Source organism: Solea senegalensis, linkage group LG17 (assembly GCF_019176455.1).
Source record: "Solea senegalensis isolate Sse05_10M linkage group LG17, IFAPA_SoseM_1, whole genome shotgun sequence".
NCBI lineage: Eukaryota > Metazoa > Chordata > Actinopteri > Pleuronectiformes > Soleidae > Solea > Solea senegalensis.
This window is the reverse complement of record NC_058037.1, coordinates 5,970,678-5,988,832: the sequence shown is the minus strand read 5'-3', so window position 1 is coordinate 5,988,832 and position 18,155 is coordinate 5,970,678. Positions and strand designations below refer to the sequence as shown.

Sequence of the window (18,155 nt, the reverse complement as noted above, 5' to 3'; positions counted from 1 at the left end):
GCACAGCAACCCCGTGACCCTCATGTGGAGCTTAAAGTGGTAGGAGATGGATGTACTCACAAAAGTGAATGCACACTTGGTGTTTTCAAAGATCATTTATTTACACATCACATTTCTTTTAAGTTCCAACATAGTATAATCTCAGTCAGATTGTCTCATGTGAACAAAACACACACAACACTGGTGTAATACAAGTATGTACGAAATATTGTTCAATATCCATAAAAGTAGAATCCCATCTTGGATTTAATTGAAACAAAATTCCAAAAAAAGGAAAAATCTGAAGTCAAATTTTACCATGTTAATTCTAAGTAACAAAATGATTGATCCTCTTTTCAAATCACTGTTCTAAGAGGGTATGTGAACAACTACAGCTATATATTTGTTTTACATCCACATCAACCTGGAAATTTTGGAAAGTAAAGGTTTATAGCTCTTTTGTAGATGACACATGGTTTTGCTTTTGGAATTTCTTTGTGTTTAGCTGCCTTTCTTTAACCCTCCAGCTCCACAAGGCCTCCTTGACCTGCTCTGGAGAGGTTTCTTTACATGATAACAACAAAGGGGTTCATGATGGGTTTGTTTTTGGTTGGCCTCCTTCACGAGAGCCATGTGCACATGCACACACTGAGGGTGGTCCCATGTAAGATGTACATCTGTCCCGAATCTCACACTGTCTACTCGGAATGTTTTGTACTTGTGTCAGTGGTGTCAAATGAATGACAGACTTGCTCACTGACTGTTTTGCGTTTTGGATAATTGTGACTCCACAATTAGACATTCCAGTTTCTGTTCTGGTGAACAGTATGGTAAGATGAATGGTGAATACCTTTTTATGAGTAACATACAAAGCGCAAAGGACTTTTGAAATCAAAACAGTTCACTCTCACATTGTTTTAAAATACAAAAAGGACTTAAAGGAAGCTGTACAAGGTGCCATTGTGCTCTTAAGTGAGACTAGAAGTCAACCTCTAATGTAACGAGTGGCTGACTGTGACATGCAGTATACTCATCAGTGTATATAGGAATACTTGTCAGACTGTGTTCACTATCTGTTTGAGGGAGGGAGCAGCAGCAGGAAAAGAGTAAAGTGGCAAAAAACACAAATATGAGGGACACTAAGAGTAACTGAAATGTTAAGAGATATTTCACATGTGTGCTTCACCGTTGTGGTGTCATTGAGCAAGGCACTTCACCCCCTGTGACTTAAGGGAAGGTGCTTGAATGTACTGAGCAGTTTGTAGGTATTGAGCCACACAGTTGTAGTGAATTATATCCTTTAACTATGTACTGGTAACAATATTCAGGAAACTGAATATATAAAATAATAATAAAAAAACATATTGCACTGTTTAGTCAGTCTGTGATATAATGCCTGTTTTGAATGGTTATGATTTAAAAATTGGTGCCGTACACAAGTGCCTCTTCCTCCTCTGCAGTTCCTAGGCTTCTCCACAGAGGGTCACTGTGTCACCCATACCGACAGGCTCCGGCAGCGGACTCACTGGAGTTTCGTCAACCTTCAAAGACAACATGGCACAGCCTGGTAAAGTCATTTGTCTTACTTTAATTATGCCCACCAAGCAGGTGATGTTTTTGACTGTATTTGTCTGTATGTGTATATTTGACACAAAGTGTGTGATCTGACATATCAAAGTGTGCATATTGGTTTTCACCTGTTGCAGTATTTCATCTGTCTCTGGTGCAGCCTTTATGATGGCACAGTCCTTGCAGTGTAGATGGTTGTCTGTGTCCTTCAGAAGTGCTTTGGAGGCCAGCTGTATGGCACCATCTTTCCCTGATACACCTGACCAGAGAAACGCAAACGATTATCTTATTTGTTTATATGTATCGTGCAGTTTACACCCAACATAAGTATGAAAATGGGCATCAGCAATTTAGAGATTCCAGGTTAAGAGGCATAAAACCAAAATAATAACTTAAAAGACAATAAAATGCTCCACAAATTAGGCAAAATTAAATAACGCTACTGAACTGATTCTCTTGAAACTTGATAGATATGGACCAAGAAGAAACCCTTTAACTTTTAGAGCGGATACAATTAAGTGATATACTTTCTAGTAATGCAGCTGAGGTCATGCTGAAGCCATCCTTTCTAATAAGTTTGAGTGCAAAACATCTAGTCCTTAGTCAGTTGACAAATAGAGTGGAAACCATGTCATGTATGCATAGGTACCTGACAGTGACAGGTGTCGGTGGAGACCTGGTCGAAGCAGCTTCCAGACTTTGATGGCGGCCGACTCCTCTTTTCCTCCAGATGAGGACTGAGTATTGCCAACCGGTTTCGTTTTACTGCCACGTGTGGATGGGCTGTCCATTGACCCCGGCTTCCGGATTGTGATGCAGCTCACATGCGGTTGCAGGTCACACCTGGGCAGGTAGTGAAGAGGTTAATATTTTCACCACTAATGGAAAAGTTGTCGTAGCATGTATTAAAGAGGGTCATGTAGTATACAACACACACATGTGTAATCTTATCTGTGTTTTCTTGAACTCACTTGGTAAGTTTGATGGAGGAAAGGATGTGTTCAGGCCCGGAGTCTTTAGCAACCTGTGTAAACCAAAAGATTTATATAAGCTATACATATTTAAACACAAATTAGGTCAAATTAGGTAAAATGAGGAGAGTTTGCATTGTGTGTGTATGTGAGCCACAAGTCTGCTAAACTCTATACAGGCTTCTGTGGAGGGACGGCCTACCAATAGACTCCGGCAGCCTTTCGCCACACGCCCAGGACGCATGGGGAATGGTATTTTGGACGAACGCTCTGAACTGGTTCCACCTGCCTGAAAGTCTGGAAAGCTGATGCCTGTTAAGCACATGATGGGGAATGAAAATGAAGACAAGAAAACCAGGAAAGGAGAAACGGTGGGTGGCATTTGAGCATTGCAACAGTGGGAAATGAACATCATTTTATAGCACAATAACAAGTAATACGAAATGTTACACATGCTATTTCATGTATGTCAACACTTCAGTGATCAATTTCCTGAGGTCTGACTTTCACCTTTGACCTGTGCTCTACATGATTAGAGTCAAAAGAATGAATAGAGAGTAGAACACTCGCACAGAGAAGTTGCTTCACAAAAGGATATATATATATATATTTTATTCCAGAGGTTAAACAGAGAGGCAGCAAAAGGACAGCAGCACATTCAAGAAGGTGATACTCTTAAAGATGTTACACAGACAAACACTTAACCCAAGTCAAGTAAAGAAGGTTAGCACCACAGTGAAGGAAAGGACATTACATGAGGAGTATAAAGCAGGGAGACTTAATGAGAATTTGACTATGCACACAGTTTTTTTTGTTATTCAGGATGAGGACATTTAAGTTTGAAACAGTGGGGAAACAGCAGGACAAAGTTCACAGTGAGGAAGCAGAATACAACTACAGTGCATTTCACCGCATCACTCCAAAACTGTTCTCAGCTGAAAACTCATTATCCATTGTCTTCACTATGTAGGATGAAAACCACAAAAGTGATATATGAAAAGAGTATAAAAACAACATTGTCTCCGAAATCCCATTTTCACTGGGTTGTTGCGCTCCTCGTAGTAAATCAGGAATGTGATCACAAACTGCTTAGATGTCAGGGCTCTAGTTTGGAAAAACTATCAAACATCACTGTATGAGAGGATAGTGTGCAAGAGAATCATCAGTTCTTATTTGACATCTGCTCAAATTAGCTGCCTTCTCTTAAGTCCTAAATATGCCCCTTTAACTTATTGTAATCCATTGTAATGTATTTTTTTTAAAACCGTTCATTATTTTTGGCCAGCAAACTCAAAATCATCAAAAATATAGAGAACATTCTTCCATTGATTACTTATTACAACTTTCAGGGGTTTCAATAACAATATAATCTGGATTTTCTGGTTAAAAAAAAAGAATGAGTGCACCCTTTTTAGACCTACTGTTTACAATAGAGGAAGGCACACCATGACTACAATGATGCACAGCACTGGGACAGACAATAGCTACGGCAAGGCAAGGCCAAATGTTCTGAAAGCTATTTTGATCCAATCAATCATATGTCAGATCACAAATGTTCCACCTCGGCAACTTCAGTGCATCTAAAACGGCTGGTCTTACAACACACACCATCATCAAATTCTTTGACGACAGCACACAAAAATGAATTACAGACAAATAACTATAATTCCACAAATTATCCTCAAGGCTTTCACAAAACACCAAGGACAGCAAGATAATATCTCATCTCGGCTAACCACAAAATATATCAACTTTTATTTTTTTTACCATCGACGGAGGGCCTACTACACGCCTGCCACATTCAATTTATACAACAAACACACACACATATGTGTTTGAATAAATAATGGTGAATGTCTCACCTGCTAGATGAAACATGTATTAAAATTTAAAAACTATACACTTTATTTACACCAAAACCAATACTGGATTTGGTATTAGAAAAATTATTGACACTTGCCTGCTGGACTTTGCAACACTCTTCGGACAAACAAATAGTATTAAATGATATTGCTTGTTGGCAAACAGCTCCATGACACAACCCTTATTTTGACAATTCTGTGATTCCACCATCCGTAAGGATTTAAAACCAGCAATGGTCCACGTGAGGTTTCTGGCAGTAGGCTACTCTGTGAATATCTTAACGTCAGGACCAAGACTGGACTGACACTGGGAATGGTAAAGAAGTTGAAATAATTATCACAGAAAGGAGGAACTGCATACTTGTAAATATAAAAATGAAACAACAGGTCTTTTAAATACCACGAGACATTAAATGCAGATTACAGGAGCCACGACCGACTCGGAGCACAGAAGTAACCATAAAGGGACGGTGAGATCGGCCTGTGACCTGTTTTACGTACAGTGCACACATTATAGAGTTATAGAGTGAAATACAAAGACACAATACATCAGAGAACAGAAGCCACCACTAATTTAGCAAAACCTGTTGCTTTTTTTTTTCTTCTCCAAATAAATAAATAAATAAATAAAACCAATAAATAAGTGCAACAACGCAAAATAATTCAAAGTACAGCTACTTGTAAGAGTGACAGTGACTTTAAGATAACATTTAAAAATTGATAGCCCTGGCTATTTCCCAAATATCAGCACAGTAATGTGGTAATTCCTCTTAGCTTATTAGTTGTATATACACTTAAAAAGAGACTTACTCATTGTAATATACTCCATTAGTATAATATTTCAAATATCAATGCATACTAATATTTACATACTGCAAGTAGTAGGGCACAATGGAAATTATGTAGCCAAGCAATTGTGTCTCTTTGTTACATATTCCCACTGTGATATCACTGACTCACTGTCACAGGGTTTTGTGTGTGTGTGTGTGTCACACACAAGTTTGATTTATTTATGTTGAAACTTTTCATTCAACATGACGATACCAGAGGAGCACTCTGCGCTCTCAAGTGTATTATTTATTCTAAGGTGCTAATACTGCAGACACATGTAATTACGCAGATATGTGCAGAATATTTGAGGAAAATGTTACAAGAGCTAGCACCAATAATGTTTCAGTCAGTCACACACACTTGTGATAGTGATCTGCTCTTAACCTACAAAGCCCCATTCAGACCTGGTGTTGATATCCTCAGCAATCCAATTACACGCAGACAGCCCTAAGTACGACTGATCACTCCGCCGTTAAAATGTGTCCTGGATGTGTCTTCTGTGACCACATGTGATCGGATCTGGTGTCCACGGCCCTTCATTTAAATTTACACTGATATCATATCTGTTTGAACATAATATACAGATACAGTCCTTAACAAACAGACCACCACCCAAAGCCACACAGTTGCCCTAAATTAACAGTGTTTTAACAGAGTCATTTCTCATGTTTCTGTAGTGGTCAATACACCAGTTAATGATATTCATAATGCTGAAAAATAGTTATTATTGTTGTCCATGAATTTTCAAATGTACTGTCTGAATGTGTTTTTTGAGTTTCGATATGAGGACGCATTCCGAAGAGATTGGTAGTGATCAGACCTGTGTGTAGCGGTAGCGCGATCTGTCCGTGTTCGGATCACTCAAGGAATGTTAATACCAGGTCTAAACAGGGTCACTCGGCCTACTCCCAACCCCCCCACCCCCACACACGGAGGCCAAAACGGTAAAAGGTTAGGATTGATTCAGTCCTGGGTGGGCCCAGTTGGAGTGGTACTGGCTGGCGGTAGGCTCTGAAGGAGCAGGGGGCTCAGTTTGGAGAGAAGCCCGGGTCGAGGCAGAGCCTGCAGGGAGGGGAGCAAAGTGGAGAGGCTGGGGGGCTGGAGTGTGTACAGACCTGTCATACTGACGGAGGCCGGGAGGGGACAGGAGCCTGCAGCACACACAGAGGAAGACGAGGAGGAGGAGGAGGAAGGGGGTGAGAGTGGGGGGCGTGAGGGAGTGTGGCTGTTGCTGGGAGACTGTAGGACGGAGCGGTGGTGGGGGGGGCGTCTCTTCTCTTGAGGCTTAGGGTCTACAGAGAGGAAGACACACACACACCAGCTCAACGACGTGCAACGATTGTGTGCAATATGAATATTTACAAGAGCAATGGGCTGAGGCACAACAGATGTTGGAAACTAACGGGATACATTGAGAATATTGTAAGGAATCAACCTTGTGTTTTGAGTGCCTTGAGATAACGTATGTTGTGATTTGGAATTATATACACAGAATCAAACTGAATTGAATAAACTTGTGAGGTAGGAACATATGCTATATGTCGTCTGAGCTGAAAACAAGTAGGCCTGGGTATTGCTGCCTATTCCCTGAACCAATCTGACTCCAGCTCAGAATGTCCTGTTTTTATTAAATTTTCAAAATTCAATTAAATTTTGATTAAACTTTGATTTATTTAGAGATATTTCAGTTTCCAACTGCATAAACAATTTATTGTTGTGCCTAAGAACAAGGCTCATGAAAACTAATGAAAAATGTAGTTTCATCCTCACTCTGGGCACAACTAATGTCAGCGAGGCCACAAAATGCATGCACAAGTAGCAGGTGTGTGGGGGGTGTGTGTCATGCTTGGGTCATGCAGATACTACAGGGCAGACACATCCAGGAAGGGAATCCATTTGTTCAATTCTCATAAAAACACGTGTCCCAAGCTCCAATCATCTACAATGGTACAAAAAAATAGAGGACAGTAGAAAAACAAGACACCAGATAGAATATGTGATGTTGAGATTCAAAGAGAAGAGTCAACTGACACCGTCAGAGGTGATACAAAATACTAACCAGCAAGACATGCAGATTGTTGAGAGATCAGCTTACCCCTGACCGGTACGAGTGTCTTGTTGCTGCCACGTCCCCTTGTGTGTGTGCTATTGTGCTGCGAGTGAGTCCGGGGTGGAGGGCAGCCAAAAGTAAAGCTTGGAGAGCTGTGCATCTTGGGAGAGGGTGTTTGGCTGCTGCTACTGTGGCTGTTGCATCGAACGCGGTTGAGGGTGTTCTCAGAGGTGGAGCCAGACAGAAAGCTACCAGGAAAATCACATTAAAAAAACAACATCTTTTCCATAAATAGGAATGCACTTCAGTGTACATTTGTGCCTGGTGCCTGGTGTCTTTGTCTGAACTCACTTGTTGAAACCTTTTGGTGGTGAAGCCTTGCTGCCATTGTGGTGTGGTCTTGTTGGAGGGTGGGCATGCATGTTTGTATTCAGGCCTTTGGTGTTGCGGACGTGCTTGAGGATCCAGGCTCGAAGATTTGTTAGGCAGCTGTACTCCGACAGAACCAGCCGTGACCAGGGGTTACACTCCAGCATATCCAGAGCTGAGATGGCCACAGCACGCCCCACCTGATGCACATTAGATAAAGTGTTATTTACATCATAAACCTTAAAAGCACACTGTAGTAAAACCTCTGATGCAATTTGTTAAAACGTTGTTTATACATGTGCCTCAGAAAAACTAAAATCTAGGCAAAACTATTTCCCACCCAAAAAAAGATTATGTCCTCCTACCTGTTCAAATATCTCTGGAGTGTATTTTGGAGGGAATGATGAATGTGGAGGTGGGGTCGCCCGTCCGTTGTCATGACAGGCAGGTGGGATGGTGTTCATGGTTTTACCTGTGTTGTAGTTGCACTCCAAAGTGTAGCTGTTGGGAAACCAATAACAGATATGTGACTAGGGCCCTGTTTAGTGTGGTATGGTACACAATAATGTGTGTTCCCGTTGTCAAATGTAAACTAGCACAAGTACGTAATATGTAGGTAATTTGTTTACTGTATTGCCCTCTTTGACAGAGATTAGTTGGTGAGCTACAATGTGTCGTGCTGGTATGACATTAAACTACTTACATAGAAGACCCATTATGTAAACAGCTACATAATTTACAGATCTGGCCCACAAATCCAGCAGTGGAAATGCAAGACAGAGCAGGGTGTACTGTTCTGTACTAAACTGCTTGAAGGAAACAAGGCTTAATGGTTGCAACAGCTGATTCTGCAATAATATATTCAATACTTAGCCAATAAATAGATGTTATCTAATTACAACATATGAAAAGATACATCACTAACAATGGGATAATTACCCAGCAATGAATTTTTGATCTCCCTTTTTTGACTTGTCAAAACCACAAAAAGTGTTGGGTTGGGTGAGGATTTAATTGTTGATTTTTGCTATTTAAACTGTTGAAGCAGTGTGTATTTATTCAATTCTCACCTGTGCAGCAGCCCTATGGCCTTGTGGATTGCCACCCGACCACTGCCTTCCTTCGACTGCCCATCTCTCTTGTCCCGTGCATACATATTTTTCTCAGAAAAGTTGCAGGCAGGGAAATCAAAGTGGGCAGAGTTCACAGCGATCAGCCTTGGGTACAGCATGTTCTCTACCTGCAGACAGAGGAAAAAAGAATGCAATGAAGCCGTGTTGCAGTTTGACAGCATTCTGAGAATGGTTGGTATGAATACATATGCTTTGACCTGCTGGCTCTCATCAGGGAGGTTATTTCCATACATGAAACAACCACGTTTGGAGGCATGGCCATGTAAGTCCACATAATAAGCCACACCCCCCTCCTGAGGTGGAATTGGTTCCTGTTCCTCCACCTGTGGGACGTCTACAGTAACTGGGGCTACAGTCTCTGAGGAGCTCGAGGAGCTGTCTTCTTTCCCCATCTCTGTAATAACCCAGACATTTTCCTCCATCGCCATGGGAATTTCAGTTTGTGTGGGATTTTCTTCTTTCTCTGCAATTCGTTGATTCGAGCTGACTCCGCGGGGAGGAGCTTGGTGCTGACTGGTGGGTTTGATGTTGATGGGGGAAGGAGTCTGTGTGTTTGTAGTGTTGTTTAAGTGTGTGCTGGACTGTGTATTGTGCAAGCGATTGTGTGTGTGGTGGTAGAGCAACAGAGTTTTGGCTGCATAGATGGATGGGTGCAGCTCAGGGCTGGGGTTCAGGTATTGTCTGTTCAAGTTCACTCCTCTGGAGTCAGTCCTGCAGAAGAATCACAGATCACTCACCATTAACAAAACCATTAACAAAAACAATAGGATAGAAGTCACACAACACACTTTCCTTATGTAATAGTGCCTGATAATCAGTGACTAATTGTAGTGAACTTATTATAACTTGTTACAAAGTGTTTATTCAAAGAGCAGATGGCACACATACTATGCTAGATTCACAGACTTTGATGATGACACAAAGAGAGGAAGTATACCTTGATACATAATACCAGATAACATAAATCTGCTGAGTCAACGTGGGGCTTTTAACTGCAAAGAATGCAAGTTTATCTGTTAATAATCCAATATCTGCTGAACAGTTTGATTCAGGCTCAGACCACAGCAGAAGACTTGCTAAGGGCACCAGTGTGTGCAGTGCTGACTTTGACACAAAAGACAAGAAACAAAAAGTGCTTCATGAGCATGTCGTCATGAGACAAAAGTAATTTCTAGTCTAGATTGTGTCAAATGATAATCTCTTTGTTGTACAATGTTGTGAGGGTGCATGTACAGTACGTGTATGTGAGTATGACATTCTTACCTGTAGTGTCCGCGGACAACCCCGTCTGGGTTGAGCATTGGAATGAGTTTGAACACAAACATGTTTCGAAGTGTGTGAGCTCGCGGGTCGTCTCTTCTTAAGATAAAATTCAGGAAACCATTAAACACAAAGGATGCGGGAGTTTCCCCTGGGTGCACCCGACTGCTAAGGAAAAACACCTGCAAACACACAAATGTCAAGGGTTAGTGTAATAACCACTCTGACAATTTTAGGTGATTTCACATCATATGCATGCTTTATACTAAGTCATTACGTGTCAGCTAAGGTGTCAGATTAAAGCCAAATCGTTGACTTTATGTACAGCTGAGTTATACCCTTTTGTTGCAGAAGCGATGTGGCCTTGGAGTGTTAGTGTCTGGAAATAACTTAGGCAGACGGGGCTCTCTCTGCTCCTGCATCCCATTGCAGTTGGTCACAGTGAGCAGGTCCACTCTGTTGCCATCCAGAGAGTGGCATAGCAACTCCCTGTGATAATACACACTTTCTGGAGCACTGAATGGGACAGAGATTGCAAGGAGTAAACGTTGGTAGAAAAGAGAGTGAGACAGACATGACGAACGGCCAAATTCTTAGGTCATTTTACTTAATAAGTAGTGTCAAATGTCAGGTGTTTAGGTGAGCTGTATGTATTGTACCTGCTTGGACTGAGGTGAGCACCACTGGGGTAACTCTCATCCAACTGCTGCAGCATCTCCTGGCTCTCACTATAAGAGAATGGATAGCAGAAGGAGAAGTAGGTGGTTGCCCCTCGCACCTCTGACAGCCGGTGAGTGAATGAGAGAATGAACTGGTTATCTTTAATCTGGGAAGTGACAGAAGAACGGAAGATGAGAGATATTATTAGAAAGATTATTATAGCTGTCAGGAACCAGATTGATGGCACATTGCCTCACTGCCTCCTGTTGCCCACATGCTCTTCATAATAGTCCCAAGGGTGTATGAGTGTGTACCTCAGTTGTGGGTCTGTCTCTAATCCTCTCCCACCGGTTCTTGCCAGGTAAAGTGCGAACAAGAGGAGTCATGCCCTGGCTGTAGAGCTTCCTCTGGTTATTCATGTTCATCACATTGATCTTCAGTATCCTCCCTGGTGCTACACCCCGTACACTGAAGTAAAACCATGACCTGAAACGCAAAATACGTGACTTAATAAAATGAATGTAATGCAGCACAGTGGCTGTGTACAAATATGTGCAACAAAAGCTGAAGATTTTTAACCTGTTTCCATTCTCATGTTCTGTGCCAGCACAGTCCGGCTGTGTCCACACATTGAACTCATAATCAGGGGAGAGGCTTGAGACTGAAGGAGCACTCCCACTGGAAGCTGTGTCGGAAGAAGGGCTTGAGCTAGCCTTCTCCACCTTCTCCACACGAGCCAGGTTCCCTGAGTCAAACTTGGAGCCGAACACAATATTACCAAAATAAGCCTCCATGGTCCAGGAGTTAAACCCTCTTTCACCTCTCTCCCCCTGGGTTCTTTGTTGAGTCTTGGTCACCGATGGCACATTGGCAGCCTGTTTAAATGAACATGGAGCAAAATGAATGAAAGGTGTAGATATGTTTGTGCTGTCAAGTGTAATGAAATAAGTGACTAGATCAGACATAACCAACTACTTAGTCTTATCCTGATGCAACATTATAATAACTAAACAGTAGTGCAGCTACAATATACTGGTCTTGTGTCCTGGAGTTGCAACTCACACTGATTTAAGAAAGTTGGTGTGCTGGTAAACAGACATGCTTAGTTACTCTTAAAAACAAGTGACCTGATTTCCAACTATTTTTCTCTCTCCCAAAAAAGTCATTAAATGTTTTATTCATTTGTGACACTGGAGAGTACGCACATATATATGCCGTGCATACATTGTTATTTGATCATGGTGCAAAACTTAAAGCCCAATGAAGACAGGTTATACTGGAAGCACTTGAAGCACTGCCAAGCCATAACACCTGTTCTACAGTGTTTTTTTTTTGTTATTGTTAAAATGTATTTGTTTTATTTATCTTAGACACAATTATGGTGTTTCTTAATGTGTATGGGGACATACGAGATTGTTATTGCTATTACAGCTACAGTTATAATATTTCGACTTGCTTAGTTACGAGTCAACACTCAACAGCGACACCCCGAGGCCGTTACAACTACACGCAAAATTTAATTAGAAGCAATATAATACACACTTGCATACCAATTCTGCCTGCTAGCTCCCTGCTTTCATTGTACCACATAGTAGATGAACCGATGCATAGCTGATCATCATAATCATGTGTGAGAATACGTTTGCACCCTTGTCTTTTGCGATGAAGTAGTAAATGGCTGCTGTTTGGTTTTCAGTAACAGCGCAACAACAACAACAGCTGACCGAGAAATCGAGGAAGGGGAGTGACGGCTGCAAACGCTACACTCGGTTTATACCAATAATGACAAACATGCTAGTTATTATTTAGCGCTATGTCGGTAATATTGCCCAAGTATCCTGTCCTTCAGGTTACACACACCTTGTAACGCTAACGTACGTGTCTAATATGCTACTCAGGCTAACTTAGCTACCGAACTAGCAGCCCTTGCTCGACATGTCACTCCATCCCCGAATACACGGGTTTACCCTCGTGCCACGGTCAGTGCAATTTACATTTCACGAACGCTTGTACACAATTAATTACCAGTATCGGTTATATTCGGTCGATGTCCATCTTTGTTTTTACCGTCCTCCTCAACCTCACAGTTCTTTGCTCTGAGTGCTGCGTTCAAGTTTCTCTGTAAAACTGAGCACTACGTTCCCCTAGTTAGTTAGCTACAGTTAGTTAGGACTTGACAAAAGATTTGTACCAGGATGAAGTGACTGAGGGCTTTTTTTTTATAATTGTGAGGGGGCATATTTACTCATTAATACATACAAGTAATCGTTTTAACTGCAGAATAGCTGCAGAAAGGCTAAATAAAGTCACAGTACTACTCTTTCCTCTGCCAAAGTTAATTACACATTCATTGGAGATATCTAAAAAAAAACAGAACGTGAACATAGCACAGCAGCACTAAATATTGTTTTGTATTCATTTATGAATGATTTTCAGTCAAAACCTGCCGGAGGTGGCACATACTGCAGAAACAGCTGTTTGAGACTCCCATTTTTCAAATCAAATCCATTCTGTTTTCTGTACAGCAGTACAGTCTAATAGTCACCTGCATGTAATCCATTCATTTTGTCAATTGTTTTGTATTCATGCATTAAAGCTTAAACGGGTGGCCAAGTAAGCCTGGCCTACCTTTACCTTACCTTCTTCTACATCTTCCTGTTCTGCTTCTGTGTTTTCCATCTAAGCACATCATATACAGCTTTTTAAAATTCCTGAGTTTTAGAATTATTCTGCTTTGCCTGCCATTTGCCCCAATGACAATGAATGGAAATGGACGGGGCCCTCATTTGCCTTCACATGGCACCTGTGGTTCTGCCTTTGATCTGTGCAGATCACATACTCATCAGAGGCAACAGTGGCAGTGCATTCACACACCATTCACACAGCATTTTCTGCTGGAAATCCACATTTTCTAATCATGTTGAATTTGGTGTTATCACAAGATGTACATGTTATATTAACAGTCACAGACAACAGGAAGTATTTTCATTTTAAACACAATTTTACACCAGTGGGGTGAACAATATCATTCTTATGGCACTGTTTGTCAATAAAGAAGTGCAGAAATCAAAGATGAATGTAAAATAAATGATTAATAATAAAACTATTTTAAATAGTACTCATCAATTACACAAAATCATGACCGTCTTGTGCATCTACTTTATTACCCTGCATTTTGCAGTTAGAGTTACTGACTGAATCTGCGACAAACAGGATCAGTTAGATTTGATACATATAAAGAGTGGTCTGTTATAAGCCAACAGACCACTATAATGAATTAATGATTTAATTCATTATAGTGTTTTAACAATGAATACACAAACAGAAAACTGAAAAACAAAATTACTTTTAGTGATGTTCAGAGGTCATAATGGATAGAATATAGAAGAGGATCCATCTTTGTATTGTGATGTTACTACACTATACTGTATCACTTGTATCATCCTTTGTATAATTTTTACAAATACCTCAGTTTGTAAAGTATACATTATTATTCATATTTAGTGACATTTATTTATTTCTCTTGTGTTTTTCAGGCATTACATTCTCTTGCAACCATCATCTGCAGAGAGGCAGCATCCTGAGTGGTGAGTATCCAGAACAGAGAGAAGCCAAAAATGGAGAGAATGTAAACATTTTCATTGGCATAATTCTTATGTATGTGGATAAAAATGCTTATTCCTCTTTTTGAGAGACAAGTGAGACTTTCATTTAACTGTGATAAGAATTGACATAGTGTATGCGTCTTTCCTCTGTCTGAAAATGTCTTGTTACCTCTAATCAGTGTCAGTCTGGTGGAGTTTAAAATCAGACACCTATTGGGAAGTCTGGAGTGAAATAGTCAGACATCTGTGGCTCATTTTATAGACAATCTTCACCTGATTCCAGGAGGGTAAATACCAAGAAAGACTGTGATTTAATGGCTACATTTGAAAGCATTGAAACATTTTTGTTGTTGTTATAGTTACTCTTACTTTCCTGGAAGAAACATCAAAGCCTGCTTTTAGATGAAGATAAATTATTGTCCTGTATTTCTGTGTGTTTCAGAAATTCTCTGAATTTGACCTGGTATGCTGCTTAATCCTCAGAGGTCTCATGTTAACATACACTATTTAAATTCTAATCACAGTTAGATGAAAAGTTTCAGCTAGAGACTAATAAAGTAATGCATATGTTATGACTTACCACACAATTTGTTCTTCCTCAGAGCCATCCCACTGTTGAGCTGTCTGACCTGCCGACCAGTCGCTCCACGCTTGTGACCGCTGTAAAACATCCCATCAAGCTTCATCTGATCAGGTACGTGAAAGAAGCCTCTCCGTCTCCTCTCTCCTATCTTGCCGTGTCCTGTATATGACAACACTAGGAACGTACAGCATATTTAGGTAGAAACATAGAAAGGCCTGTTGCAGTGTTGACTGATACTGTTGCACGGATGTCATATCTTTTCAACACAAGAGGGCAGTGAAGCCTTTCTACTGGCCTTTTCCTGCAGACACAGCAAAGGCATGAGTACATTCACACACTGTTCACACACCAGTCAGTCGGTGACAACCTCCTGCTGCAGATTACAGTTATCTCTTTACCTTCAGTGATCGCTACAAATGTCTCGGTCTTCAAGGGAAATAAAATGAGGATTTCGAACGGCTGCATTTGTCACCACTGATTTGGAGGCCAGATAATAGCAGTGGGGTCCTGATAGATAATTTTTTTATGATTTATTTGTGAGGATGTAATTTCATCATGATCTCTGTACTCCTATATTGTTGTTGTTGATCATTTTCCGCAAAGCACTTTTCTCAAAACATATGCCCCTGTTACCTCTCGTAGGGTGACGTCATCTGCTGTCTTTTATTAACTGAAAATCATGACTTTCCGCATTATTAAAATTGTAAATTGTATTTTTTGATGAGGGTAACACAACATAACACAGGGAAGTATATCATAGGTAATCCCATGATACAGTTGATTACACTGCATGGACATAAAGCTCCTGAGCCATCACAATTTTCTCAACAACTGATACTGTGAAATGGTTTCCGAGTGCTGAAGGGAGAAGAAGAATTTGACAGCAGGTTTGACCAGTTTTTGACCTTTAAAGCAAGACTGTCCTCTTTGCAGCAACTTTCCTCAACTGTCATGTGGATTTTTTTTATGTAGCCTATAAGGTAATTGTTTGTGGCAAAGTGATTATTGGTATTAATGCTGATGACGTTTGGAATGTTAATGACATGAGATCACACATGTTACATTTTAAAAGGAACTAACATGGTGTGACATTTGGGTTAGCCGCATATACTGAAACTTGCATTCTCTTCATGGGGTTTGCTGATATGCAGTATGTATCATTATTTGTAGGTGGGATTTGTTCCAGACAAGACACACCGATATCAGCCATAGGGAGGCTCACAAAATGGCTTAGTTAAAGGTCTGTATTGTGTTCACCCCAGTCAAAATTTCCGTAGATTTACCTTGTAAGATCATGTATGTTGTTGCTAAGAAACGGTTTTCCTGTGCCCCCAGTTGGTGGTCTCTTTATGAATATCATTACATATCAGCAAGACATTTTTACCTCTTGGAGACCAAATGTATCAGTATTTTCACTCCTGAATTTGGGAATGATGCTTCTTATTGTGGATGCAGACGTGCATATACTGTATACTCAGAGATACAACAGAGAGGTGAATTGCTGATACACAACTGAGGCTATGTGATGTAGAGGTGAAAGTCTGCAGACATAAACTTTTAAATATTAATCTAATTAGTTAAATGTCCAAATCAAAAGCAAGCTAATTTTCTTACACAGCAGTAGTGGGGTACTTACATTTATTTCTAATTAATCACGGACAATATTAGGACTTCATCCAGAGGTTTATCCACAGGAGGTCCAGTCTAGGGTATGAGGATCCCGTATAGTTGTGGCCCCTTTTACTCCTGCCGTGTGCACTCTGTGTGGGCCACAGACTCAGGGCATGGCCCCCTGTTGTCCTGCTGGGTCTCCATCTGCTTTTGAGGTGGTTAGGTCCCCAGATTGATGGCAAGACAATGAGTTTATGACATGTGTCGCCATGAGTGACAGAGGGTCTTGTCCCAACTGGGCCTCCTGACGGCCAATGATCTCACATTTGTAGTCGGCACTATGCCAAGGCTAATGGGAGGAGTGATTCTCCTGCTGTGGAATGGGACTTGTAGTTTACAGCTGGTTGGTAATTCAGGACAAGGAGCAAATCTCTCTGGTTTTTGGGTAAATAGTCTTTGGTGAAGTGGTGGTTCTAGTGCACGTTAGCAGGCCTAAATGGCAGGAATCCAGAATAAGCCGTCACTGCTAACTTCTGATATGTAGGAAATTATTATTGCTTTGCTGCCAGTGAACTCTTTGCAGCTTCTCTTCGGAGAGACTTCATGAAGCCTTCGAAAGTGGTCTCTGATGTTCCCCAGTTGCCCCAGCAGTGCTCCTTTCACACACCTGTCAACACACTGTTTCTGTTCACTTTGGTGGGTCCAAGTTAAAAAGAAATAGCTTCCTTCATCTCCCACTCTTCTCCTCCTTGCCCAAAACAGGATGATAAAAGCGAGAGTTTCACATCTGAGCAACTGCAACAATACAACTGTACCTTCAAAGGGGAAGATGCCACATTGTGAGATGACAGGGTATTGATGTGAACGTGTTGTCTCCTTCCTGGGTGAGATCAGAGGAGACCTATAGATGTGTACTGTTATGTTTTGTTCATTGGTCTGACCACTGTGGCGGAGAAGTGTTATAGTGGACAGGACTTTTATGTGTGTGTGTGTGTGTGTGTGGCTTGAGGATTTTTGTTCATACTTGAATTCTTCATATTTGTCCATTTGTGTATACAAATAATACAAAATGCAACAGGCATTTTTGTGTTGATCCATTTGTTTAGAAATGACTACAGCATGTGGTACCTGTTCTCCCTCTGCATGCTGTTTTAAGGCAGTGGTGTGATGTATGCCTTTTGATGAAATTTATCATAAAAACACATCACGGAAACAATTAACAGAAACAACAAAGCATTATAAAATACAAAAAGGCAAAGGTGATGAGGATCAAGATCAGATTGTAGTTTGTCCTAAAACTGCTTCTCCCTCATGTGATCTAGGTGTTTATTTTCCCCTGTTTATCTTTTATGCAAACATGACAAGTATGTCACCTGCAGTACAGGTTGTAATAATGGCCTCTGCCTTGTAAATATTAAGCTATTACATTGTGTGGCTGACAAGTGGTTCTGGAAAGTGTCTTGACCAAACATGTAAGGTATTAAAAAGAAACATAGATCTGGAAATGAATGGTAAAGGAAAAGAAGAAGAAAAAAACTTCTTTTTAAGTGAATGAAATAAAAGTAAAATATTCACTTGGTGATTATGAGCTACATACTGTAGCCTGATGGCTGCTGTCATGAAAATAGTTATGACTTATGACTTATGAGTATGATTGAAAAGCAAATTAAGT

At 40.7% G+C, this 18,155-nt stretch overlaps 1 protein-coding gene across 4 annotated transcripts; it reads right to left on the bottom strand.

The window, feature by feature from the left end:
* Positions 1–80: 80 nt before the first annotated feature.
* On the bottom strand, positions 81–14,995 carry agbl5 (AGBL carboxypeptidase 5). Of its 4 annotated transcripts, none has more exons than XM_044049087.1 (17): positions 14,870–14,995; positions 11,264–11,559; positions 10,999–11,170; positions 10,684–10,850; positions 10,363–10,540; positions 10,028–10,206; positions 8,962–9,475; positions 8,702–8,871; positions 7,997–8,132; positions 7,614–7,831; positions 7,308–7,510; positions 6,328–6,504; positions 2,722–2,831; positions 2,520–2,572; positions 2,198–2,391; positions 1,677–1,807; positions 81–1,520 (listed from the first exon to the last, which is right to left on the bottom strand). In XM_044049087.1, exons 2-17 carry the CDS (start codon positions 11,476–11,478, stop codon positions 1,443–1,445), a joined length of 2,895 nt encoding a protein of 964 aa, XP_043905022.1. In that variant the 5' UTR covers positions 11,479–11,559; positions 14,870–14,995; the 3' UTR covers positions 81–1,442. The 4 variants fall into 4 exon arrangements, 3 of the variants coding, with proteins under 3 accessions (XP_043905022.1, XP_043905021.1, XP_043905023.1); XM_044049086.1 differs by lacking the exon at positions 14,870–14,995 and adding an exon at positions 12,710–12,822; XM_044049088.1 differs by lacking the exons at positions 6,328–6,504; positions 14,870–14,995 and adding an exon at positions 12,710–12,821.
* Between the last annotated feature and the right edge of the window lie 3,160 nt (positions 14,996–18,155).

What these genes read in the sequence shown, in the direction of transcription:
- agbl5 (XM_044049087.1), bottom strand. Translation starts at nt 11,478, where the DNA reads ATGGAGGCTTATTTTGGTAATATTGTGTTCGGCTCCAAGTTTGACTCA. An exon ending in CTCCAGAGATATTTGAACAG is followed by an intron (nt 7,832 to 7,996) that starts GTAGGAGGACAT and finishes AATGTGCATCAG; the next exon opens with GTGGGGCGTGCTGTGGCCAT. An exon ending in AAGGCTGCCGGAGTCTATTG is followed by an intron (nt 2,573 to 2,721) that starts GTAGGCCGTCCC and finishes TGGTTTACACAG; the next exon opens with GTTGCTAAAGACTCCGGGCC.